At 50.5% G+C, this 26,595-nt stretch overlaps 1 protein-coding gene across 1 annotated transcript in view; it reads left to right on the top strand.

Moving 5' to 3' along the window:
* Positions 1 to 26,595, top strand: part of prkd1 (protein kinase D1) — a 575,159-nt gene that overhangs the window by 444,599 nt on the left and 103,965 nt on the right. Inside the window, exons 5-6 of the mRNA XM_072484262.1 lie at positions 6,035 to 6,245; positions 18,961 to 19,038. Of these exons, the coding sequence (XP_072340363.1) occupies positions 6,035 to 6,245; positions 18,961 to 19,038 (289 nt within the window). The remainder of the gene's footprint in view (positions 1 to 6,034; positions 6,246 to 18,960; positions 19,039 to 26,595) is intronic.

Genomic DNA, 26,595 nt, shown 5'->3' on the forward strand with positions numbered 1-26,595 from the left:
AATGGGTGGTATTGGCTTAGCCTCTCTGAAAAGTCCCAGCAGAGGCTTATGATCAGTCACGATAGTGAAATGGCGGCCATACACGTACTGGTGGCAACGTTTCACCTCAAAGACCACTGCCAGGCCCTCCTTCTCGATCTGCGCGTACTTTTTTACCGCTGCAGTCAATGTGCGGGAGGCGAAAGCTATCGGCCGCTCGGCCTCATTCTCCATCTTGTGGGACAGGACGGCCCCAACACCATACGGGGATGCATCACATGTGACGAGCAAAGGCTTTCCAGGATCATAGTGGGTTAGTAACCCAGACGACGACAGTTGTTGTTTTACCCGCCGGAAAGCGGTTTCTTGCGGCTGACCCCAAACCCAGGTGTGATTTTTCTTTAGCAGAAGGCGCAATGGGGCCAGCGTTGTTGCCAGATTGGGGAGGAACATCCCGTAATAGTTTACGAGGCCGAGAAAAGAACGAAGATGCAAAGTGTCAGTCAGGGCGGGGGCCTGTAGAATCGCGCACACCTTCTCTGCGACGGGGTGCAAACCTTCGCAGTCCACCCAATAATACAGGTAGATTACTTCCTTCTCCTGAAAGACGCACTTTGTGCGACATAAACGGACTCCAGCCTCCGAAAAACATCTAAGGACAGCCTCCAGATTGTCCAAAGGTTCCTGCTCCGACGTCCCTGTGATCAAAACGTCATCTAAGTAGACAGCGACACACGGTAAACCTCTCAAAATGCCCTCCATATCGCGTTGAAAAATAGCGCAGGCAGAGGATACTCCAAAGGGCAAACGTGTTTATTCATATAGGCCCCGGTGTGTATTGATCGTTACATATGGTCACGAGGCAGGGTCCAGCTCCAACTGTAGGTAGGCGTGACTCATATCTAATTTTGTGAATGAGAGTCCGCCTACAAGCTTCGCGTAGAGATCCTCTATGCGAGGCATTGGATATCAGTTGAGTCGGGAAGCCGTATTCATTAAGTTTATAGTTGCCACACAAGTGAACTGTGGCATCTGGCTTCATTACAGGTACAATTGGTGCTGCCCAGTCAGCGAAATGGACAGGCCTGATAATACCCAAAGTCTCCAAACGAGTGAGCTCCCCTTCTACCTTCTCGAGCAAGGCGTAAGGCACCGGGCGCGCCCGGAAATAGCGCGGCGTGGCTCCTGGTTCGACTTGGATACAGGCTACGGCCCCTTTTATTTTCCCCAAACCGGGCTGGAATACATCTAGGTATCGTCCTAGCACCTCAGTCAAACCTCCAGAAACTGTTTGGAGGATGTACTGCCACTGCAACCGCGAATGGCGCAACCAGTCCCGACCCAACAGGCTGGGCCCATGGCCGCGCACCACGATAAATGGAAACGCCCCTCCTGGCGTCCATAAACAACAGGGGTCATCGTCGTTCCTGCAATATCCAATTGTTCCCCCGTATCGGTGGCCAACCTGGCCTGTGTGTCGGTTATGTCAGGGTCTGTATACCCTGCTTGATGCGGTTAAATGTCCTCTGGGCGATCACGGAGACCGCTGCGCCAGTGTCCAACTCCATCTGAAGCGGGTGACCATTGACCCGTACTGTCACCTTAATGGGGGCCACACGGGGAGCTGCCACACAATGCAGCTGCTGGCAGTCCTCCTCTGTCTCCACATCCTCAGGAGTAGACGCTGCAGGTTCATCCAAATGGAAGGTACGGCCCCTGGGCTGGTCCCAGTTTCGGTCGGAACGACGGCGCCTCTGGCGCCCCCAGGACCGGCGTCCGCGACGGGGTCGGCACCTATAAGTCTGACACGGACATGGCTCCTCATCCATTGGTTCTGGAGAAGGCTCCCTTCGGGTAGGAATGTCCGACGGCCACTGGCGTCGATCCGGACGTCGCCTCGCCCAAGGTACCGCAGGAGTGCGGGGGGGGACGTTTTCGGGCGGAAGGGGTTGCGCCCCAAGGTATTCACCTCCATTCCCTGTAGCTCCTGCACTCCTCGTTCTGCGCTCTCTCTGGACAATACTATTTGAATGGCCTGTTGAAAAGTCAATGTTGGCTCCGCTAACAACTTTCTCTGGGTGGCCGCATTGTTAATACCGCAAACCAAACGGTCGCGTAACATTTCTGACAAAGTCTCACCATAGTCACAGTACTCCGCAATCCTGCGTAGCATGGATAGAAAGTCGGCAAGGGATTCTCCTGGGGTCCTCTCAGCGGTATTAAACCGGTAACATTGGACTATGGTGGATGGGGTTGGGTTAAAATGTTGCCCCACTAAATTCACAAGTTCATCAAACGTTTTGGTGTCCGGCGCAGCTGTGTACGTAAGGCTCCTAATCACCCCAAACGTATGCAGACCGCAGGCGGTGAGCAATATGACCACCTGCCGCTCGTTTTCGGTCATATTGTTTGCGGGGAAATAGTAACGCATCCATTGTGCGCACTGGTTCCAGCTTTCCAGCGCAGCATCAAAAACACCCAAACATCTGTACAGAGGCAAGGTGTAATAGAAAACAACTTCCAACCTGTATCCAACAAAAATCCAGGGAAGTGGCTTCATCAGTGTAGACAGCTATCCACTTTAACCCTTGTCGCCAGTTTTGTGAGGGCCACGAAGAATCCAGCACAAGTTTAAAGGATACAAAGAAATAACATTTATTTACAATAACATATATATATATACACAACAGCAGCAATAACTTTGCTTGCTGCTCACCCCCTCCTGCTGGTTCCAAACTGGCCAGCTTTATTTATACAGGGAGTCTGCTAATGATTTCTCCGCCTCCCCTCATTGGGGAAGCTCATACTCCCACAGGATTGTGGGACTGTCATTAGTCCCCAGCCAATGGTAAGCAGGCAGATTATAACAGTAAGTATTACAGAGATAATGCTTAGCACTGCCCCTGTCTGGACTGGCTCTAGCCTCCCTTTTCTGGAGGGGGGGGCTGTCTGTGTTTAGGTCAATCTGTGGAGGGAATTTCTTTAGGCAGTGGGTCCCTGTGTGGGGTCCCCAATCACAAGGGTCCCAATGGTGTGTCCCCCTATTACAGGGTCCCTGTGGTGTGTCTCCCTATTACAGGGGTCCCCGTAGGGGGTTCCCCTATTATAGGGGTCCCTGTGAGGGGGGAGGTGGCGGGGTGGAGGGGGCACCCAGGCAATCGGGATTTGGAGGCTGCTGTGGGGCGGGGGAGGATTTGGGCTCATTTGCTGTGTGGGGGGGGGGGATGAGCTTGGATGTTCTCTACCATTGTGGTTCTGGTATAGTGGACCTCCTGGTGTACCAAGGGGGCAGTTGTCTCCTTGCCCCACCACGAGGTTCACCTGTCAAGTTCCCAATTGCTGAAACCACAAGTGAACCTTGCCCACGTGATTCCCAGTCACAGGAACTGGAGAATCATGGGAGGGCGGAGCACAGGGCATCGGGCCTGTTAAATAGATGCAAATGGGTCATTACGACCCATTTGCATTTATTTCCATGCTCCTGCTGGCGTGCGGGATGAAATCCATTCATGCCACCATCGAGGGGTCAGAACATGGTGTACGCCGATCCCAATTTTGCCCCAACACCCGATTCTCTGTCGTTTTGGGGAACGCATTCTGGATGTCCCGAGATGGAGAATCCTGCCCAATATGTGGGCTGGAACTTACCTATTGTTCATGCCGGTGGGATATTCTGGTCCCACCGACGGCATACCCCCGCCTCGGGTTTCCCGGTGATGAGGGGTGCATTCAATGGGAAATCCCGTTGACATTGGCGGGACCAGGAGACCTCCAACGCTGAAAAATGGTGGCAGGTTGCGCAGAAAATCCCGCCTGTATACAATAAACCTAACACTACCCTTTAAAAAAAAACATAAATTGCATATGAAATATTATCAACTGAAAAAGAGACAAATTTCAAAGTTAGAATAATAATAATCGCTGATTGTCACAAGTAGGTTTCAATGAAGTTACTGTGAAAAGCCCCCAGTCGCCACATTCCGGCGCCTGTTCGGGGAGGCTGGTACGGGAATTGAACCAGAGATGCTGGCATTGTTCTGCATTACAAGCCAGCTGTTTAGCCCACTGTGCTAAACAAGCCCTTACAATTTAACATGGAGGCTCAGAGAATGTAAAGCTTTCCTCTTCATTGGTGTTAGAGATTCGACCACTCGTGCCTTTGGAACTCACTCTCCTGTGAAATATTCCATTATATACAATGGCTAGAAACCAAATAATTAACATTTTGATTACTCTGAAGCAAATAGTTGAAAGTGAATTTTAAAACTGGTGGTGATGTGACGTGACATTTCTAACCCCAGTTTGTGAACCTAAACATTCAATGTCTGCATTAAACTATCCCCTCACTTCTGGCTCTCCTTTCTGTGTATTTCCAATATGGGTTTTACTTTCTCCTTCTTGCTTCAGTCTCCTCTAACACTGAGATATGTACAAGTTAATATCTGCTACCTATACAAGTAGTTACAGAGGACAAACAATTCATATAACTTTGTACCAGATGATACATTAACCGCAGGAATAGATCTTGTAGATATTCAACATCCAATAATTGATTCTTCAATTAATGATACCAAATAATTCATGAATGATAAATCTTGGGTAGTATGCGGCAGTTCCCTTTGTGACAAAAATTCAAGGTTCAATCATTACTTATTGAGAATTGTTAGGAAAGGTTTCTTATATGTTTATGCATCTCAGTTAGGGATATTTAATTATAATGAAGTGATTCACGAGTTCAACATCTCCCAAGATTTTTAAGTAATTTTGGAAGACTGATTGCAATGTTACAAAACAGGGTTGAAAGTACAAATATGGGACATTGGCTGTGAACATCATTTTAATTTGTCACAAAAATAGAATAACTTTTATTTGCCTGGAGTCTTGTGAGACTGAAGATTTTGAAACCACATTCCATGTTTTGGGATATGTCGAATGCTGCTAAACACAAAGCTGAAGGGAAAAGATAGACCTTTACTCAACCTTACCAATGGTGCCGCAAGGTGTGTATGTGTGTGCGCACACATATCCCTCAATAATTAAGTCCCAGTGAGGCACAGAGGTAGAAATTTAAAGTAGTCAACTACCTTTAATTGAAAGGTTTTTTTGAGTGGAAAAGCAATTAATTAGCCATCAGCTCCAATTTTGTTGGTTTAATTAATTTGTCAGTTACTGGATAATTCAAATTAAACAAATTTAAATTAGGAGTAGGCGACACCTTGATCGTATTATTAAAAAGCAGTTTATTAAAATACATCTATGGAATTAGTTGTGGGGTGGTTACTAAAGGAATGAGTGGCAGGATAAGCAATTCCATTCCCCAGTCGAATAAATTATGCAAATGTCAGCATTTGTTATTCAGCAATCTACCCTCACACTTGTGGTATAAATACCAACATACTGTGAGTTCAATACATTAGTATTTAAGTTGCATAATAGGTGTGCTTGTAGCATCTGCCGGAAACTGAGAAAACAGAGTGCAAATGTTTTAGAATTCAAAGAAAATGTCAGATCAAACAGTATTTTAAAATTCAGGCACACATTATCACTGCTGTGATATTACTAATCGAAAATGACAATCACATCTCTGATTCAGTCAGATAGTATAGAGATCATATATTCATTTTATGATTTAACCTAAATGATAGTGCTCAAGTACAATCTTATTTCCATAACTGCACATTGGAAATACTTGCTTAACCCTCACTTTCCAAAGCACTTTAAAAACTGACTCAACAGTATGTCTTTCCATCCTCTATAATACTGTCTTATAGCTCAGCCAATTGGTTTACAAACTTAAGCCAATCAAAGTGCAAATTGCCATTTAATAGTACAAGAAAAAATAGGTGGCAAAGAATAAAAATGTCTCTAATCTTCCTGAGTAATTAGGTGAATCCTAATTGATGTACACATACTGCCGATTTGCAATTTATTCACGATCATATAAATAACTATTTAGCTGTTGCTCAATATGTGCTGCATATTTTTCAAAAATCTTTCTAATCTGTTACAGAACTGACTGCAAATAAAATGACGTTTCGTTATTATCTACTTACAGCAGAAGACAGCATCGGAGTCTTTCATTGGAAGAGAGAAACGCTCAAATTCACAGTCCTACATTGGTCGTCCCATTCAACTGGATAAGATTTTCCTTTCCAAAGTTAAAGTGCCTCATACATTTGTAATTCATTCTTACACCCGGCCCACTGTCTGCCAGTACTGCAAGAAGCTTTTAAAAGGGCTATTTAGACAGGGTGTGCAGTGTAAAGGTGAGTATTGTAATCAATATACATGCACTGTTGCTCCAGTCCCGATCGTGAAAACTTGAAATTTATCTGAAAAGTAATTTTTCAAAAGTTGTGTAATGTCTATTGTGCTTACTTCTCTCAGATGAAAGGACAGCAATTTCTTTGTACAATGTTGGCTACTTAAATTATTCCCAACCCCACTCATTTTGTTCAATAAAAGTAATGAAAATGCCAATATTAATTATATATTTATATTTCATGATGAGTCCACATTATAAAACTAGCTAAACTTTCTCCTGCTCATACCAGAACCCCAACATGCTCAATACTGCTCACACTTAAATCTTGCCATTCTGTTTTCAATGCTTGTTTGCATCATAGCCACATGCTCAATACTGCTCACACTTAAATCTTGCCATTCTGCTTTCAATGCTTGTTTGCACCATAGCCACTATAACTCCTCACCATTCTTGACTAATCTAATTTGTGATACAATTTCAAATATGCTGAAGAATCCCCCAGAGGTATTCATTTTAATTTAGATGTGAAGGTTCATCGTCAATTCACAGAACCAGGCTTTGTAACATGTACCCAGGTTCCATCTGTGATCCAGTTTAGATTAGGAAGTGACAAACGCTCCACTTTATCTACAACTCTTGTTCAAATCTTAGATTGGTTACAGCACAGGAGGCCATTTGATCTGTCACACCCGTGCTGTCTCTCTGAAGGAGCAATCCAACTAGAGCCACTCTCCCACCTTCTCCGGGTAGCTCTGTACATTCTAATTCTCACTCGAGAGCCACAATTGAATCTGCATCTACCACACTCTCTGGCAGTGCATTCCAGATCCTAACCACTCACTGCATTCAAATGTTCTCCTCGGGGCAGTGGCACAGTAGTTAGCATTGTTGCCTACGGCGCTGAGGACCCGGGTTCGAATCCCAGCTCTGGGTTACTGTCCGTGTGGAGCTTGCACATTCTCCCTGTGTCTGTGTGGGTTTCACCCCCACAACCCAAAAGATGTGCAAGATAGGTGGATTGGCCATGCTAAATTGCCCCTTAATTGGAAAAAATAATTGGGTACGCTAAATTTTTTTTTAAAGGTGTCCTCCTCATCTCTCCATTGCTTCTTTTTCCGATTACCTTTAACCTGTGTCACAGTTCTTCCACTGTGGGAACAGTTTCTCCCCATCTACTCTGCCCAAACCCCTCATAATTTTGAACACCTCTATCAAATCTCCTTCGTCACTTCTCCACGAACAGTCCTAACTTCTCTAATTTATCTGCATAACTGAAGTTCCTCATTCCTGGAACCATTCTCATGAATCTTTTCTTCATCCTCTCTAATATCACATTCTTCCCAAAGTGTGGTACTCAGAACTGGATTCAGTACACCAGTTGTGGCTGGACAGTATGTTCTACGTACAAAGGACAACGCTGCTGGGAAGGATGGTGTCCCACCAGACTTCCTGCATCATCTTGACTCACTGGTAAAACAATGGGTGCTGGAACTCTTTTCAGCTGTGATGGAGAGCAGTCACATTCCCCAAATCTGGCATGCGATGATGGTAATAGCCATAGCCAAACCAGGAATGCCAGCAGATAATCCTCAGGGCTACAGGCCCATGTCACTGCTCTGTACGGCCTAGAAGTTCCTGAGGCGACTCATTCTTTTGAGAATCATTATTCGCCCCATTACCAACTTACCCCTTCCACAAGATCAGGCTGGCTTGACTAAGTCCTTGCTGTCACGGAGATTGGATTCATCGCAAGCTCAAGACTGGAGTCGGTTTCATTGATCTTTCCTCAGCCAAGAATCTGTGTCGGAATATGGACAGGTGCTCAAACTGTCCCTGCTGCTCCCATGTGCCAAACTATTCTGGATATTTCTGAGAAACAGATGAATGAAGGTATACATAGAATCATAGAATTTGCAGTGCAGAATGAGGCCATTCGGCCCATCGAGTCTGCACCAGCCCTTGGAAAGAGCACCCCACCCAAGCCCACACCTTCACCCAATCCCCATAACCCAGTAACCCAACCTAACCCTTTCGGACACTAAGAGGCAATTTAGCATGGCCAATCCACCTAATCTGCACATCTTTGGACTGTGGGAGGAAACCGGAGCACCCGGAGGAAACCCACCCAGACACGATGAGAACGTGCAGACTCCGCACAGACGCTGACCCAAGCCGGGAATCGAACCTGAGACCCTGGAGCTGTGAAGCAACTGTGCTAACCACTGTGCTACCGTGCCGCCCATATATCTACAAGACAAGGTCAGAATACCGAGAACACAAAATAATGGTTTCTCACACAGCAGTGTTCTGGCACTGACACTCTAACATCTACTGAAGTGACATGTCCACCACATCATCATGAAAATGTATTTACACCGGCGAAATTGTTTTAAAACTCAAATGAAATCCTTCCAGGGAATGGAAGCTAAACTCTGACCTGTCAAAAATGGCTGACTATTTCTGTAAGTGGAGACGACAACCAAATCCAGCCGAGTCCATAGTCTCTGCATTGCACCTTGAAAATCGCATGGCATACAACACCCTAAATATTACCTTCTGTGGAGAAAAAGTGCAAAGCCTGACCAGACTCCCACCTATTTTGTATTGACCCTTGACCATTCCCTCACTTATCCACTCACCTCTGAAAGACTGCTGAAAAGTCCAAGACATGAAAAGACATCATCTGCAAAGTCACCGGCACAAACTGGGGTGAACAAAAACACCGTTCTTCGTACTTCTGCTGCAGCTCTTGCCTTCTGGACAGCTGAGTAATGTGCACCCACAGGGCCTCAAGTTGTTACACCAAACACAAAGACATGCAACCTCACTCAGTAATGAGGATCATCTCTGGAACTCTGAGATCAAACCCAGTTCAGTGGTTACTAGTCCTCTCAAATATTGCTCCTCCTCTAGTCAATGGGACACAGCAACAGAGAAATAAGTCGTATTGACAGAAACCTGGACCTCTCCAGCCAGAGTGACCTTCAAGTGACCCCCATCCTCAGCAACACGCCTCATGGCTCTATAAGACCCCTCTGGCCATGAATCAAACATCACCAACTCCAAAACATTGTTGAAACCTGGAGGAAAGCTCAGGCAGAAAACACTCCCGGATAAATACGTTGGCTGGGATTTTCCAGCCCCATCGTGGTGGGTTCTGCCGTGGGATATTCGGTGGCCCAGCCAAAAGTCCAGTGACATTCCGCATGTCTGGATGATCCCAGCGGAGACGGGACCAGATAAACACTCCCATTGTCTCTGACTCAACAACCAGGCTTCAATCTCACTCAAAGCATGTGAAGAACTCGAATAGACTACAAACTGGACATGGCCTCAAAGTCACATCTGACTACCACTGCACCCTAACCAAACCATGGACCAAGCAAAGGATATTCGGTGAGATTCTCCGTTCCTGAGACTAAGTGCAGGATCTATGGACTTCTAGAACAGCAGAACTGGCGCCGCACCTGGACTGATTCAGCTACTGTTAAGGGGCTAGCACCGGCACCATGTGGATCACAATCGATTCCAATGGGAAATGGTATGGGATTTGCCAGATTCGCGATTGACACTTAGCAGGCTGACAAACTGCAGCCGCATATGCACACTTCAATCCCCAAACACACCATCCCAACCAACAAGGTGGCAGCGAGGAGAGCGGCATCCCGTTTTACAGATGCCAAACTCAACCTGCGAGCTGTCATGGAGGAGAGGCAGGCGACCCTGTACTCCGACACGGGAAGGAGTTGCCAGCCGCCACCATTCACCGTGCCGGGGCACAGGTGGCAGAGGCGGTCAGCACCGTGAGCAACACTGTCTGGGCCGGCCAGCAGTGCCGGAAGACACTGTATAATGTCCTCAGCATAGCCAGAATGAGTAGGCAGCACTGTGCCCCCGGCACTAACCTCCGTCCCACACACCAGTAACCCTACACAACCCCCCCCCACCCGGAGGGTGGTTGAACCCCAACCGGAGTCCCCCGCCCCAGCCACAAGCACAGCCAGAATCCTAGGTGCCGCCCTCCGACAAGGACACCGAAGCGAGCCGTCAACCCGAGACCCAGGATACCCTGGAGCTCGAGTCGGAGGATGGCACATATTTCCCGTCACAGCTGTCTCCAACACCCTCCACCATCCCAGAGACACTCACCTCGATTGGGTGCTTTAGTGAAGAGGCTCCTAGGACACTATCTGCTGCGCACCATACACATGCTCGGGTACAGCAAGTGGCGGTAGGAACACCCGAGGGGGCGGACGGTCAGAGGGTGGGGCGACTCCAGGGACTAGTTGCCACCCAGACGAGTTTCAGGCTTCTGGAACGGACAGTCCCGTCGATTGTGGAGATGCAGTTGCAGAGCCAGGGACTACATGAGGGGTTGTCAGCGAGCATCCAGCAGGTGGAGGAGTCCAACCACGTGCAGGAGCAGGTGGTGGTGCCGGCCATGCGTGCCACCCAGGCCAACACCGCAAGTGTTGTGTCCAAGGGCTGGGGCAATCTATGCAGGTGGTGGCAATCTCACAGGCAGCCATGTGGCAGAGCCACCTGGACATTGCAGCGGCGCTCCGGAGTATGGCCCAGTCACAGCAGGCCATAGCTGAGAGCATTGATGGCCTTGCCCAGGCACTGGCTGACATGGTGCAGACACAGAGGGAGGTGGCCCAATTCCAGAGGGAGATGGCGCAGTCACTGGCTGATGTGGCGCAGTCCCAGACGGAGGCGATTCCTTTCCTATGCTCCATGGCTGCGAGCATGCAGATCCTGATTGAGACAGCAACGGGCCTCCAGGATTGGCAGCGCCAGGTGGCGGTGGAGTCTCAGGGGTCAGCTCTGCTCTCACCCCCATACCATGGAGTAGCCCGGAGATACCAGTTAAGTTGGCACGGGTGAAGGCACAGTTTAGTGATGGGGCTAGGGAACAAATCTGTATATATGTTGTCACATTCATGTGCTGTCACACCATGTTAGAACCTGCCTTGGTGCTCTGTCAGAAGGGTATGAGAGGTTGGCTGGTCTGGGCTGGCCGCTGACAGGGCATGGGGAGGGTGGGTGTTTGCTTGGCTAAGTGATCACCGCTCTGGTGTCCCACCCCAATCCCCCACACCCCTGCCACCCAGGGATTCGATGGGAACATGTGATGGAATGGCCCGCATGCAGGGATCACCCAGGTGAACGGTGGGAAGTGCTACCATGGGCGGGAGTCAGACAGTGTGCAGCACCAGAGCTCATCGCAGAGCGGGTTATCATCCTCCATCCCATGGCCCTGCCAACCCAAGGCCACACCCCGTAGTGCCGCAGGTATGTAGGATGCGGTATCCGTTCCCCTGGCCATCCCACCAGTTAGTGAACTTGGAGGTGATCAGAGCCTCTCGTGCACTTTGGCCATGCCGCACACATTGTGCGGCCTCCCGCCCTGCCCGGGCCCCTTGTCCTGCCCATCCTCAGCTTCCCCCGCATCCTCCTCGTTGGACGAGGACCGACGTTCATCCTCTTCCTCCAGCACGTCGCCGCTCTGCTGCACGATGCTGTGGAAGACACAGCATGCCACCACGTTGTGTGCGATCCTCTCAGTGCCATACTGATGGGCCCCTCCAGAACAGTCCAGGCATCTGAACAGCATCTTCAGGATGCCGACGCACTGCTCGATTTCTCCCCTGGTTGCTGCATGGGTGTCATTGTCGTGGGTCTCCGTGTCGGTCTGCAGCTTCCAGATAGGCATCATCGGCATCGACCGCAGAGGATAAAGCCGGACTCCTAGGATCCAAACCCCAACCGGGGGTGAGCCTCGGAAAAGCCAGGAACTGTTGAGTGCGCCAGGATGTAGGCGTCGTGCATACTGCCCGGGTATCGGGTGCATGATCGCATCTGATGATCACACACCAGCTGCACGTTGATCAATGGGAGCCCCTTTTGGTTTGTGCAGAGCGGCGTGTCATCTGCAGGTGCCTGTAGGGTGACATGCATCCTGTTGATCATCTCCAGATCCCAGGACATTTGGGCAATGACGGTGACCCTCGCTGCCCGGTCATTCTGGTGGGTGCGGTCCACATCGCAATGGATGTATTGTGCTGACCAGCATATAGGGCCATCGTGATGGCACAGATGTATCTGTGCACCGAGCTCTAAGTGATTCGGACAGGTCCACACTCACCCGTTGAAGGACCCCGTTGCATAGAAGTTCAGGGCGAGAATCACCTGGATGGCCACCGGGAGCAGTTGTCATCCCCCACGTTGCTTTGCAAGCCATGATCGGCAGATGTGTCTCATTGTCCTCCGGCTCAACCAGAGTCTTCGACTGTATGTCCGGACAGGCAGGTCTTCGAATGACAGGTGCTGCCTGTACACACAAGGCCTCATTTGGTGCCTCCTTTGCACCACCTCCTCGGCCAGTTGGGCAGCCAGCTCTCCGTCCTCAGCGGCTGCCTCCTGTTCCTCTGGGGCCTGCTCCGCTGCTGCAGCTTCCTCCTCCTCGAGCAGCTCCAGCTCGTACAGCCACCGGGCATCCCCCAGGGCTGTGGCGACTAGGAGGAAGGCCACCATTGCTGGTTGTATTCCGAAATCCATTGTCTGCAGGGGGTGAAAGGCCGACATGTTAGCATGGTGTATACCCCCGTGCCCATCCAGGTCCGCCGGGCAACACAGTGGCCCTGGTTGGCACTGCGGACCTGCCTCCCCCATTCCCGCACCCCTGACCATGTCGGTACCCGGCACCATGGGGGCCTCTGGCCGTGGCACCACCCCTGCCCTTGCCAGCAGTACTCTGCGGCCCCCACCTGGCGCCTCCCTGTAGGGGCTGCTGTGGGTGTTGTCCTTGTGTGGGCCATGAGCTACCTCGTCAGCGGACAGCGGCCCGTTGGTGGGGGTGTATGGCGGAGTATGGGCTGTGGTGTGGTGGATGCACCCATACGGCCAGTGTCACTCTGCAGAACCAGGGGCCAAGGTGGGTGGTCAGTATGGTGTGCAGCAAGATGGCTGCCTTGTAGGCCGCAGCAATGGCGAACTATGCCTCGGCCCCACCACAGTCCCGTGGGAGGTCCCCACGACCCATCCCCCCATCACCCCCCCACCCCAGCCAGCCCGGCCAATGTCAGGACCGGCAGCTGAAGGCGGTGCCTCTCCCATGTCCTACCTCTTTCTCCCTCATCAGCCACGTCGGGAATTCACCCCAGCGAAGGCAAATGATCATGCAGGCCCAGAAGAATACCGGGTTGGGCCCACTAATGGGGCGCGATTCTCCAAGCCCCGCACCGGGCCGGCGAATCGCCGCAACCGCGCCGCGCCGCCCCGACGCCGGCGCGCGATTCTCCGAGATGTGGAAAATCGGCGCCATTGCACCAGCGCGTTTGGTGCAGCGCCGGTCGCAAGCCGCGGTTTGCGGCCGGGCCGCCGATTCTCCGGCCCGGATGGGCCGAGTAGTCGCGCGGAAACGGCAGAGTCCCGCCGGCGGGAACTCTGCGCGAAGGGTCGGGGGGGGGGGGCTCTGGCCCCAAGGGGGCCTCCGATGGGGTCTGGCCTGCGATCGGGGCCCACCAATCGACGGGCCAGCCTCTTCCCCCCCCATCGGCCTACTTTGTTGCACGCCCGGCTCTTGAATCCCCACACCATGTTGCATAGGGACCGGTGCGCTGAAGAAGTCCCCCGCTCATGCGCGGGTTGGAACGGCGCCCATTTGGCGCCGGGCAGGGAGGCTGGAACGGCATGAACTGCTCCAGCGTCTGTGGGGGCCAGAATCGGTTGTTCCTGCGCTCGTTTTGCGCCGTCGTGAAACGCAACGGCGTTCACGACGGCGCGAACACTTAGTCTCCATTTTGGAGAATCGCACCCATGATATGCCAATAGCGTTTTCTGTACATGAAGAGTGGAATGCATTTATGCCGCTATCGAGGCACTGGAAAATTGCAATTTCGCATGAAACCTGGGCCCGCAACAATTGGTGTCAAAAACGATTCTCCCCCAATTGCGCTTCCCAATTCCGGCGTTGGCCGACGGAGAATCCTGCTCCTTAGACTTTGAGGGAAACATCCTGGAATGACACTTGCTCTCTAGCAGGGCATTGGACTCGTTAGGGAACTTGACATTAAAATTGTGATGACAGCTTCTGCTTCTAAATCCACATCAAAGAATACATGTTTTATACAAAGTTAACATTTTTTATTCTCTCTGCCCCTATTTATAAAGCCCAGGATACTCTTTGCTTTATTAACCGCTCTCTCAACTTTATCCTGTCACCTTCAATGATGTTTGCACATATACACCGAGATACTTCTGCTCCTGCACTCCTTTCGTATTGTACTTTATTTTAAATTGTCTCTCAATGTTCTTCCTACTAAAACAAATCACTTCCTACTTCTCCGCATAAATTTCATTTGCCACTTGCCCACCCTTTCCACCAATCTGTCGGTCTTTTTGAATTTCTACCTCACAGACCATGGGCAAAATTCTCCGGTATCGGCGCGATGTCCGCCGACCGGCACCCAAAACGGTGCAAATCAGTCGGGCATCGCGCCGCCCCAAATGTGCGGAATGCTCCGCATCTTGGGGGGCTGAGCCCCAACCTTAAGGGGCTAGGCCCGCGCTGGACCAATTTACGCCCCGCCAGCTGGCGGAAAAGGCCTTTGGTGCCCCGCCAGCTGGCACGGAAATGACATCTCCGGGCGGCGCATGCGCGGCAGCGTTAGCGGCCGCTCACGGCACCCCGCGCATGCGCAGTGCAGGGAGTCTCTTCCGCCTCCGCCATGGAGGAAAAGAGTGCCCCCATGGCACAGGCCCGCCCGCGGATCGGTGGGCCCCGATCACGGGCCAGGCCACCGTGGGGGCACCCCCCGGGGCCAGATCGCCCCGCGCCCCCCCCCCCCCCTCCAGGACCCCGGATCCCGCCCGCGCCGCCTTGTCCCGCCGGTAAGGTAGGTGGTTTAATCTACGCTGGCGGGACAGGCATTTTAGCAGCGGGACTTCGGCCCATACGGGCCTGAGAATCGCGGGGGGGGGGGGGGTGCCGCCAACCGGCGCGGCGCGATTCCCGCCCCTGCCGAATATCCGGTGCCGGAGAATTCGGCAACCAGCGGAGGCGGGATTCACGCCAGCCCCCGGCGATTCTCCGACCCAGCGGGGGGTCAGAGAATCTCGCCCCATATATTTCCAAGTTTTGTATCATCCACAAGTTTTGAAATTGTGAAGGTCTAAATCATTCATGTATCTCTGGAAGAGCAAGGGTCTCAACACCAATCCCTGGGGGCCTATGGAGGTAGGGTCCACTACAAACCTTCCTCCAGTCTGAAAAACAACCAATAATCATTACTGTTTCCTGTCTCTCAACACGTATCCACATTGCCACTCTCCCTTTTATTCCAGGAGCTATAACTTTTCCCACAAGTCTGTTGTGCGGCACTGGACTTCTGGAAGTGCATGTACACCATATCAACAACATTACCCTCATCAACCTTTTCTGCTACCTCATCAAAAAGTTTGTGAAACACAATTTGCCTTTAATAAATCTATTCTGGCTTTCCTTAATTAACCTGCATTTGCCCAGGTGTGTATTAATTTTGTCCTGACTTAACATTTCTAGAAACATTTGATTTTTCTTCTCTTAAAATTATATTTGAATGCATGAAAGTAAACCTTGCAAATTTTTACCCAGATGGGATTGTAAATCCCATTACAACCCAAAGCTAAGGCTGCAGTGAACTGGGACAAAATTGCAGTTAAGTTACCAGCATGTGCAGAATTAGATTCCACGGACAATATACTTTAACATTTTGAGACCATTAAGTAGGCTCTGAAGTAAACGCTGGGCGTTTTTAAACTAGTCTTCACACTGTATTGATATTGAACACCACAGTCTGTCGGGCCTAAGTGTTATGAAATGGCTTCCCCAAAGGAGTCTCTGACCTCTGGTAGTGTTAGATTGCAAATGGTTGCCCCTTTTGCACCAATAAAAACATGAAACTCCTTTGTGGTGAATTGGAACTGGAAATACAATTGTACTCCCATTTTGTACCCTCAGCCGTACAGAGTAAAAAATCAAACATTTTAATTGTGCCAAGCACCTGCTGTGATGGACATTTTTTTTGTGAAACTGTTAGGAATGAAGGAAAGAAATTGAAACATATATTGTTAATGATTGAGGTCCTGAGCCACTAAGCCCAGCTTTCCACATCATAATTAATTTATGGGGATAAAGCTTTGGGGAGACAACGCTGATGAGCTAGGGTCTTTGAATGGTTCCCTATTGACAATTTGTCTGTAATTAAGATGATTTCACATGTTAAAACGGGTTTGCATGTCACCCTGCGTCTTAGCTGAAATTCATACCAGTAAACGTCCAGAAATAAAGCACCACCTGCCTCAACTTGATGTAAATGAATGGGTAATCTCGAACAATTTGCCTTTAATAAATCTGTGCTGGCTTTCCTTAATTAACCTGCATTTGCGCAGGTTGTGTATTAATTTTGACTGACTTAACATTTCTAGAAACTTTTGATTTTGCAGGAAGACCCTGCAGAAATAGTCAAAGGTTTCAGACTGTCTAAAAGGTAGTCATAATAACCTTGATAATTTGAGAAAATCAAGGCTGGAGTTATCAAACATAATCAGGGCAGTGTCTTTATCACATTTCTCTCCTATATAGTCAGAGGTTGGGCTCTTTGTTGATAATTGCAGCATTTAATTTCATTCAAAATTACTCAAAGCACAGCAGTCCATACCACATTCCCCAATCCTGGAAACCATCCAGACTCACAATGGCAAATAACATTTGCCACAGAACCGCGGACATGGCCATCTGCAATAATTCTAACCAACCTCTCTCAACATTTAATGACACTCCCGTCATTGAATTCCCCCACCATCAACACCCTAAGGAGTTAACATTGGCTAGAAACTCAACTGAAGTAGCCACATAAATACTATGTTGCAAGAGTAGGTCAGTGACTGTTCTGTGGCAAGTGGCTCACCTCAACAAAAACCTCCTCACCACCTGCAAGACATGTCAGAATTGTTTTGAAATACCCTCCACTGGACAGGTGCACCTGCAAAAAAACTTGGCTCACCACCATTCAGTGCAAGGCAACAATGCCCCATTCACCAGCTTAAACAGCCACTCCATCCACCTTGTTACAATGAGTACTATTTACAGGATGTAGTGTAGCAAGACACTAAGATGTTTTTTTTACCAATTCTTCCCAGGCCTATGATCTCTTCTATCTAGAAAGACACTAAACAGTAAATTTCTCTCAAGTCAGGATCATCCCAAGTTGGGCTATTATTGTCATTCCTTCCTGGTCATTGGGTCAAAATCCTGTAACTCCCTACCTAATGGCATGTGACACAGGGGTTCAAGCTGATTGTCCAACACTACTTACTTAGCGTAACTAGGATTGGGCAGTCAAATGCTGATTTTGCTCATTCTCCCAAGTGGCCTTGATGCACTAAAAGGTTTCTCTTGTTCAGAACCTGGGGCGAGATTCTCCGACCCCCCCCCCCCCCCCCCCCCCCCCACGGCGTGGATTAAACCACCTCTTACCGGCGGGACAAGGCGGCGCGGGCGGGCTCCGGGGTCCTGGGGGGGGGGGCGTGGGGCGATCTGGCCCCGGGGGGTGCCCCCACGGTGGCCTGGCCCGCGATCGGGCCACACCGATCCGCGGGCGGGCCTGTGCCATGGGGGCACTCTTTTCCTTCCGCCTTCGCCATGGTCTCCACCATGGCGGAGGCGGAAGAGACTCCCTCCACTGCGCATGTGCGGGGTGCCGTGAGCGGCCGCTCACACTCCCGCGCATGCGCTGCCCGACAATGTCATATCCGTGCCAGCTGGCGGGGCACTTCCGCCAACTGGCGGGATGGAAATCAGTCCGGCGTGGGCCTAGCCCCTCAACGTTAGGGCTCGGCCCCCCAAGATGCGGAGGATTCCGCACCTTTGGGACAGCGCGATGCCAGACTGATTTGCGCCATTTTTGGCGCTGGTCGGCGGACATCGCGCCGATACTGGAGAATTTCGCCCCTCATGTTCTTGAACGAACTTGCTCATCATAGTTTTACTTGTCCGTAATGGAGCAAATAAAAGGAATATAAAAGGAAGAACAGGTGGGCGGGATTCTCCGTCTCTGGTGCGGCGTGCTCCCGGGATTCTCTGTCTCGCCAGCCAATGGTGGGCAGCCCCAAGCCGTCGGGAAACCCCCAGGCTGCCGGCGCAACGGAGAATCCCGACAACGGAGAATCAAGCCCAGTGTTTTCCAGAAATGCAACTTGTTGTGCTATTTCATGCTGCTCTTCCTGTTCTGCTTAAACAGGCAGAAACCTTCTCCCCGAGGTGTTGCGATGTTACCCTGGAGTCAGAAAACCTTTGACAGAAATATTGATTGATTTCTGTTTAAGTGTAATTTTATTAACTTGCCTCTCCCTCTGGAGAAGTAGCTCCCTTCAATTCAGTTTCTCAGATCTCTGATAGATACTGACTGGAGATCAAGGAATAATCCATGTTTTTGTATTGTTTCCATTGTACAGCAGACAAAATCTGCTGTATCACGGAATAAACTCAGGACACAATCTACTTCATTTTTCACATAATATGGTCAGGTTCAATTGTCAAAATCTATTATCGACACAATAGCGACATGTTTGGTTTTTCTTAATTAACCAAATCATTGTACTTTTCTAATTCAGGAATTTTATTGAGAATATTGAGCAGTTCATTTATTAACTAAATCTTTGATTTCTATTAGATTGCAAGTTCAACTGTCATAAACGTTGTGCCCCAAAAGTGCCAAATAATTGCCTTGGTGAAGTGGCTATTAATGGAGGTATGTTGGAACCTACATTCATCTCTGCATCTCAAACTAAATAAAGATTTGCCTCTGTATAGTTCACAATTGTTTTCAGTTGAGTCCTAACCACCTCCCTTTGACATTTGATGACATTACAACCATTGACTTTTCAACAGCCTGGGGTTACCATTGATCAGAAACAAAACTGGACTAGCCATATAAATATTGTAACTACAAGAGCATGTCAGAGGTTGGGAATCCTGTGGCGATTGACTCATTTCCCAACTCCCCAAAGCCTGTCCACAATCTATAAAGCACAAGTCAGGAGTGCAATGGAATGCTCTCCACTTGTCTGGGTGAGTGCAGTTCCAACAACACTCAAGAAGCTCAACACCATTCAGGACTTGATTGGCACTCCATCCACAAACATGCGCTCCCTCTACGACCGACACACAATGGTAGCTGTGTGTACCATACAGGATGCACTGCAGGAACTTACCAAGGCTCCTTAGACAGCACCTCCCAAATCGACAACCACGACCAAAAAAGGACAAGGGCAGCAGATACATGGGAACACCACCATCTGCACGTTACCCTCCAAGTCACTCACCATCCTGACTTGGAAATATATCGCCGTTCCTTCGTCACTGGATCAAAATCCTGGAACTCCCACCCTAACAGTACTACGGGTTTACCTAATCCACCAACACAGTTTTGGAGACTGCAGTGGTTCATGAAGACAGCTCTCCAACCCCACCTTCTCATGGACAATTAGGGATGGGCAATAAATGATGACCTAGCCAGCGATGCCCATATCCCATGAATAATTTTTAAAAAAAAGATCCAGGTGGTATTTATCTTTTTGCCTGTTATCCTAAGAATGCTGCCATGCACTGTTATTCGTAAAAAACATTGTTTATTGACGGATCTATATACATCTCAGTAATTCTACATGAGGTCATATTTCTACTTCCCAGAAGATGGCAGTTTTAGTCATGTTACACTAGTAGTTACATCTGTATCAAGTGTTCCAGATGTTAACCCTTTACTCTACATCTCCCCAAGTCTTCATCTCATCTATGTACATACGTTTACACCTCTCCCCAAAGTCTTCACAGTGTTAATCTATGTGATGCTTTGACCAATCTCCTTGACCTGGAACAAAAACAGAAAATACTGAACAAACACAGCAGGTCTGACAGCACCTGTGGGGAGAGAAGGGAGCTAACATGGAGTGTGAATGACTCTTTGTCAAAGCTGGAGAGAACTGGAAATGGGATCAGATATATACTGCAGTGGGGGTGTTGGGCATGGAGCAGTGGGGCCAGATAGAGGACCAGCGATAGGTAGAGATTGACAAAGATATTGTGGACAGAAAGAAAAAGGAAATGTAAATGGGGGTGATTAAGGCTAAAAAAAGTGCTGATAGTGGCACATAGAGATTAAAATGTGTTCATGGCAGAACAAAGGTGAGCAGTTTGTAAAGGGCAACGAGGAACAGATGGCCTAAGTGGGGAGGGCGGACAATGATGAGGAAAAAAACGATCAATGGAAGAAACGAAAATATTGATAGAAATAAAAATGGGGTGAAGGTGGAAGAGAGAGTTCACAGTCTGAAGTTGTTGAACTCATGATAAGTCCGGAAGGCTGTAACATGTCTAATTGGAAGACGAGGTGCTATTCCTCCAGTTTGCGCTGGGCTTCACTGGAACATTGCAGCAGGCCAAGGACGGACATGTGGATGTGGTTAGAGGGCCACATATCATTTGCCCTCTATCTAGCCCCACTGTGATATGCCACCACCCCCACCCACTAAAGTATAAATCGGACCTAATTTCCAGTTCTCTCCAGCTTCAAAGAGTCATCTGGACTCAAAACGTTAGCTCACTTCTCTCTTCACAGATGTGTTCCGGAGCCATGAGGTCATGTTGCAGCTGTACAAAACTCTGGTGCGGCCACATTTGAAGTATTGCGTGCAGTTCTGGTCGCCACATTACAGGAAGGATGTGGAAGCATTGGAAAGGGTGCAGAGGAGATTTACCAGGATGTTGCCTAGTATGGAGGGAAGATCTTATGAGGAAAGGCTGAGGGACTGGAGGCTGTTTTCGTTAGAGAGAAGAAGGTTAAGAGGTGACTTAATTGAGGCATACAAGATGATCAGAGGATTTAATAGGGTGGCCAGTGAGAGCCTTTTTCCTCAGATGGTGATGGCTAGCACGAGGGGACATAGCGTTAAATTGAGGGGAGATAGATATAGGACAGATGTCAGAGGGAGGTTCGTTACTCAGAGAGTAGTAAGGGCATGGAATGCCCTGCCTGCAATAGTAGTGGACTCGCCAAAATTAAGGGCATTTAAATGGTCATTGGATAAACATATGGATGATAATGGAACAGTGTAGATGAGCTTTAGATTGGTTTCACAGGTTGGCGCAACATTGAGGGCCGAAGGGCCTGTACTGCGCTGTTCTATTCTGATATTTCCCTGGTCCATCCAATTCTATAAGATTTTGGTTGTGGAACTCTTTGTATTACAACGCCTCGTATCCACGCTCTACCCGAGCAGGAGCACTTTCAAGTTTTGTCCTCCATGCCTGAAGTTGAAATTTGGAGCTTGACAGTATCTTTATTGCTCCTCACGCTTCTGAACTTTCCCACGAACAACTGAGGTAATGTTAGGTGTACTGTTTATTCTGGAGCTGGAAGTGGTGTTGAAAGACATTTTCCCATCAATAATTCTGATGACGACAACCCGTTTTTTTAGCAGTGAGGTTCTGTAGTTAAGAAAGGCAAAGTTAAATATCGATTGATTGTTTGAACTCCTACTTCAGCTTCTCCATACGACTGAAGGTATTTAGGTGAACTAATATGAAATGATGGGCAGGTTTCTCGCCCCCCCGCACCAGATTTATGGTGTCGCATGTCCTCTGGATTCTCCGTTTCACCAGCTGATCATTGGGGTTTCCCATTGTGGGGCAGCCCCACGCCTTCAGGAAACCCCCGGGCTGCCGGCAAAATGAAGAATCCCGATGGTGGAGAATTCAGCCCCATATTCCTGCACAAAAGCTATGAAATAGCACATTAGCAAATTGAGGACCGTTGCTTGACACCACAACATCCGGAATGCCATGAATCATAAAAATTATTTTTAGTGATGTAATGACTCTCCACTCTGTTGCTGTACAATCTGCTCACTTTCAGCCCAACTGAAAACTTTGCCTTTAAATTCAAATAAATCCATTCCTCGGCACTGCAAGGTCTCAAGGGAAAAGTGGAGAATGCCAGTGGTTCACTTTCCTGTTGGCTATTCACTGCACATGCAAGGCAATTTGGGATTAACATTTCAATGGAGTGGCTGATGCCTGGCCACCAGGCTGACTGCTAGGCTATTGCTCAGCATTTCACCATTTCCACGTGACCTTCTGGAGAATGTCAAGTTGAAGTCCATTTTTTTTTAAAAATCGGATGTGTGCATTGCTGGCAAGGCCAGCATTTGTTCCCTATCCCTAATGTCCTTTGAGCTAAGTGGCAGGCTAGGTCATTGCCACCACTGACACCAGCTTTATGTTCCAGATTTATTGATTTGAATTTAAATTCCACCAGCTGATGGTGAAATTCAAACCCATATCCCCAGGCCATTAGCCTGAACCTCGAGATTACGCGTCCAGTGACATTGGTGGCGATTCTCCAATATGGAGCCCAAGTGTTCGCGCTGTCGTGAACGCCATCGCTTTTCACAACGGCGTGAACCGGGCCCGGGTACAACGGATTCTGGCCCCCACAGGGGGCCAGCACGGCACTGGAGCAGTTCACGCCGCTCCAACCTCGTTACGCGCCGCGCCAACCTGCGCATGCGTGGGGGACTTCTCCCGTGCGCCGGCCCAGTCACAACATGGGGTCGGTGCCCAGGGGCTGGCCGCGCCAGAAAGTAGGCCCAGGGGCCGATCGGTGGGCCAGACCCCATCGGAGGCCCCCCCCCCGGTGAATTTATGGCACAAGATTTTAAGATGGATCTCCTAATCAAGCCCGATCGCCTGCAGCTGAGCCCTCACGCAGCCAACGACACGTCTACCTTCGACCACTGGCGAGCCTGCTTCGAAGGCTACCTCAGAGCAGCCACTGAAGAACCCTCGGACTCACAGGAGCTCCAAGTCCTTTACTCGCGGGTGAGCCCTGAAATGTTCCCCCTCATCCGGGATATGCCCACCTACTCAGAAGCGATAACGCTCCTAAAGGGACATTACGTTAAACCGGTAAACCAAGTGTACGCCAGGCACCTCCTGGCCACGAGATGGCAACTCCCCGGGGAGACTCTGGATGATTTCTTGCGTGCCCTACAGATCCTCGGTAGGAACTGTGACTGCCAGGCAGTTTCAGCAGTCCAACACACCGAACATTTAATCAGAGACGCTTATGTCACGGGCATGCAGTCTACGTACGTTCGGCAGCGACTACTGAAAGGGGGTAAGCTCGATCTTGCGGAGACTAGGCAGCTTGCATATTCACTAGAAGTGGCCTCCCGTAACCTGGAGTCCTGCACTCCCGACCGCGCGGCACCCTCGTGGGCATAGTGGGCCCCACCAGCTGCCGACTCCAGCTCACCGCAAGCCTGCACACCGCGGTAGCCAGCCAACTCTGGGGGGTCCAAGTGTTATTTTTGTGGACAAAGCAAATACCCAAGGCAGCGCTGCCCAGCGCGGAGCACAATCTGCAACGGGTGTGGGAAGAAAGGACACTTTGTTTCGGTTTGCCAGGCCCGGTCGGTCGGCGCCGTTTCCAGGCCCGGCATTTCTACACCCCCACGTGCGACCCAGAGGCGCCGCCATCTTCCCCACCGCAAGCCACGTGCGGCCGGTGGGCGCCGCCATCTTTGATGCCGCCCGCCATGTGTGCCCCGTGGGCGCAGCCATCTTCAGCGCCATTTTGGACCGCGCCTCAGGACCCCGGCTCGTCTGGCCGTTCGTCGCCTACTGCTACCTCCACCACCAATCAGCCTGGGACCTCCCAACATCTTCCACAGCTCGCCTTCATCACCCTGGATCAGACTCGGCCCCGCAACCTCACGACCGCTACGACGACGGTGAAGATCAACGGGCACGAGACGACCTGCCTCTTTGACTCCGGGAGCACAGAGAGTTTCATCCACCCCACAACGGTAAGGCGCTGCTCCCTCCCGGTACACCCCATCACCCAGAAAATCTCCCTGGCCTCCGAATCCCATTCCGTTGTAATCCAGGGGTAATGTATCGCGACCCTCACCGTCCAGGGCGTAGAGTTCAGCAACCTGAGGCTCTACATCCTCCCCCACCTCTGCGCTGCCCTGTTGCTCGGCCTGGATTTTCAATGCCATCTCCAGAGCCTGACTTTGAAATTCGGCGGGCGGGCCCCTTCCCCCCCTCACAGTCTGCAGCCCCGATCCACCTTCACTGTTTGCGAACCTTACCCCGGACTGCAAACCCGTTGCCACTAGGAGCAGACGGTACAGTGCCCAGGACAGGACCTTCATCAGGTCGGATCCAAAGGCTTCTGCGGGAGGGGATTATTGAGGCCAGCAACAGCCCCTGGAGAGCTCAAGTAGTGGTGGTGAAGACTGGGGAGAAGCCCAGGATGGTCATTGACTACAGTCAGACCATCAACCGATACACGCAGCTCGACGCGTACCCCCTCCCACGCATATCTGACATGGTCAATCAGATTGCGCAGTATCGAGTCTTCTCTACAGTTGACTTGAAGTCCGCCTACCACCAGCTCCCCAACCGCCCGGAGGACCGCCAATACACTGCGTTCGAAGCAGATGGCCGCCTCTATCACTTCCTCAGAGTTCCCTTCGGCGTCACCAATGGGGTCTCGGTCTTCCAGCGCGAGATGGACCGAATGGTTGACCAGTACGGGCTGCGGGCCACCTTCCCGTACCTAGATAACGTCACCATCTGCGGCCACGATCAACAGGACCACGACGCAAACCTCCAAAAATTCCTCCATATCGCCAAACTCCTTAACCTCACATATAATAAGGAGAAAGGCGTTGTCTGCACCAACCGCTTAGCCATCCTTGGCTACGTAGTGGAAAATGGAGTCCGAGGACACGACCCCGACCGCATGCGCCCCCTCCTGGAACTCCCTCTCTCCCACTGCCCCAAGGCCCTGAAACGATGCCTGGGGTTTTTCTCGTATTACGCCCAGGGGGAGCTGCGTCAGTTCCTGCTCAGCAAGGGCATCGCCTCGAGCAGGACGACCAGCTACAACCCCCGGGGAAACGGGCAGGTGGAGGGGGAGAACGGGACGGTCTGGAAAGTCGTCCTGCTGGCTCTGTGGTCTAAAAATCCCCCGGTCTCCCGCTGGCAGGAGGTCCTCCCCGACGCACTCACTCCATCCGGTCGCTCCTCTGCACCGCCACTAATGAGACCCCTCACGAACGTGTGTTTGTTTTCCCCAGGAGGTCCACCTCCGGGGTCTCGCTCCCAACATGGCTGGCAGTTCCTGGACCCGTCCTTCTCCGGAAGCATGTGCGGAGCCATAAATCGGACTCCTTGCTCGAGAAAGTCCACCTCCTACATGCAAACCCGCAGTATGCCTACATGGCACACCCCGACGGGCACCAAGACAGTCTCCCTCTGGGACCTGGCACCCACTGGATCCCCACCCACGACCCCCAATCTGACACCGCAACCCCCCCCCCCCCCGGTTGCCTCATCCACCCCGGTGCCACCCACCCTCCAACCAGCGAACCTCACCGCAGCCCCCACCCCAGCAGGATCCATCCTCCCACTGGATTCACTCCGGGGTGACGAAGACGAGGACAATGTGCTCCTGGAGTCGTAGGTGACCACGTTGGCCCCCACATACCACCAGGACTGAGGCGATCGCGGCGGAGGGTCAAAGCCCCCGATAGACTTAATTTGTAATGTTTTTGTCACCCCCGCCGGACCTTTTTTTGTTTAAACAGGGGGTGAATGTGGTAGACACCACTAGTGGTATATTGTATGTATTACAGCACGGCCTGTATATTACAGATACGACGGTAAATCCCTGCCTGCTGGCTCTGCCCAGCAGGCGGTGTATAAAAATGTCTGCTCACCTGCGCTGATTCCATTCTGGTTCCAGCTGCGGGAGGCACAACATCTTGTGCAATATAGCCTCGATTGTTTCACCATTCCTGTCTCGTGGTAATTGACGGTACATCACCCCTTGCCTGATGTATGGTAATCCTCCAGTTAATCACTCATCAACTCTCCCTGTCAAAGACGAAAGCAGCCGATGGTCATCTGAGACGATGACGACTTTAACTTTAGTGGGCGGAACAGTGGCACAGTGGTTAGCACTGATCCCTCACAGTGCCAGGGACCTGGGTTCAATTCCGACCTCGGGGGACTGTGTGGAGTTTGTACTTTCTTTCTGTGTCTGCGTGGGTTTCCTCTGGGTGCTCTGAGCTTCCTCCCACAGTCCAAATGTGTGCAGGTTAGGTGGATTGGCTATGCTAAATTGCCACTTGTCCAAGGTTTAGGTGGGGTGATGGGGATACTGCGGGAGATTGGCCTAGGTAGGGTGCTCTTCAAAGTGTTGATGAAGACTTGTGGGCTGAATGGCTTCCTGCAC

This window comes from Scyliorhinus torazame, chromosome 2 (assembly GCF_047496885.1).
Source record: "Scyliorhinus torazame isolate Kashiwa2021f chromosome 2, sScyTor2.1, whole genome shotgun sequence".
In the NCBI taxonomy this organism is placed as follows: Eukaryota; Metazoa; Chordata; class Chondrichthyes; order Carcharhiniformes; family Scyliorhinidae; genus Scyliorhinus; species Scyliorhinus torazame.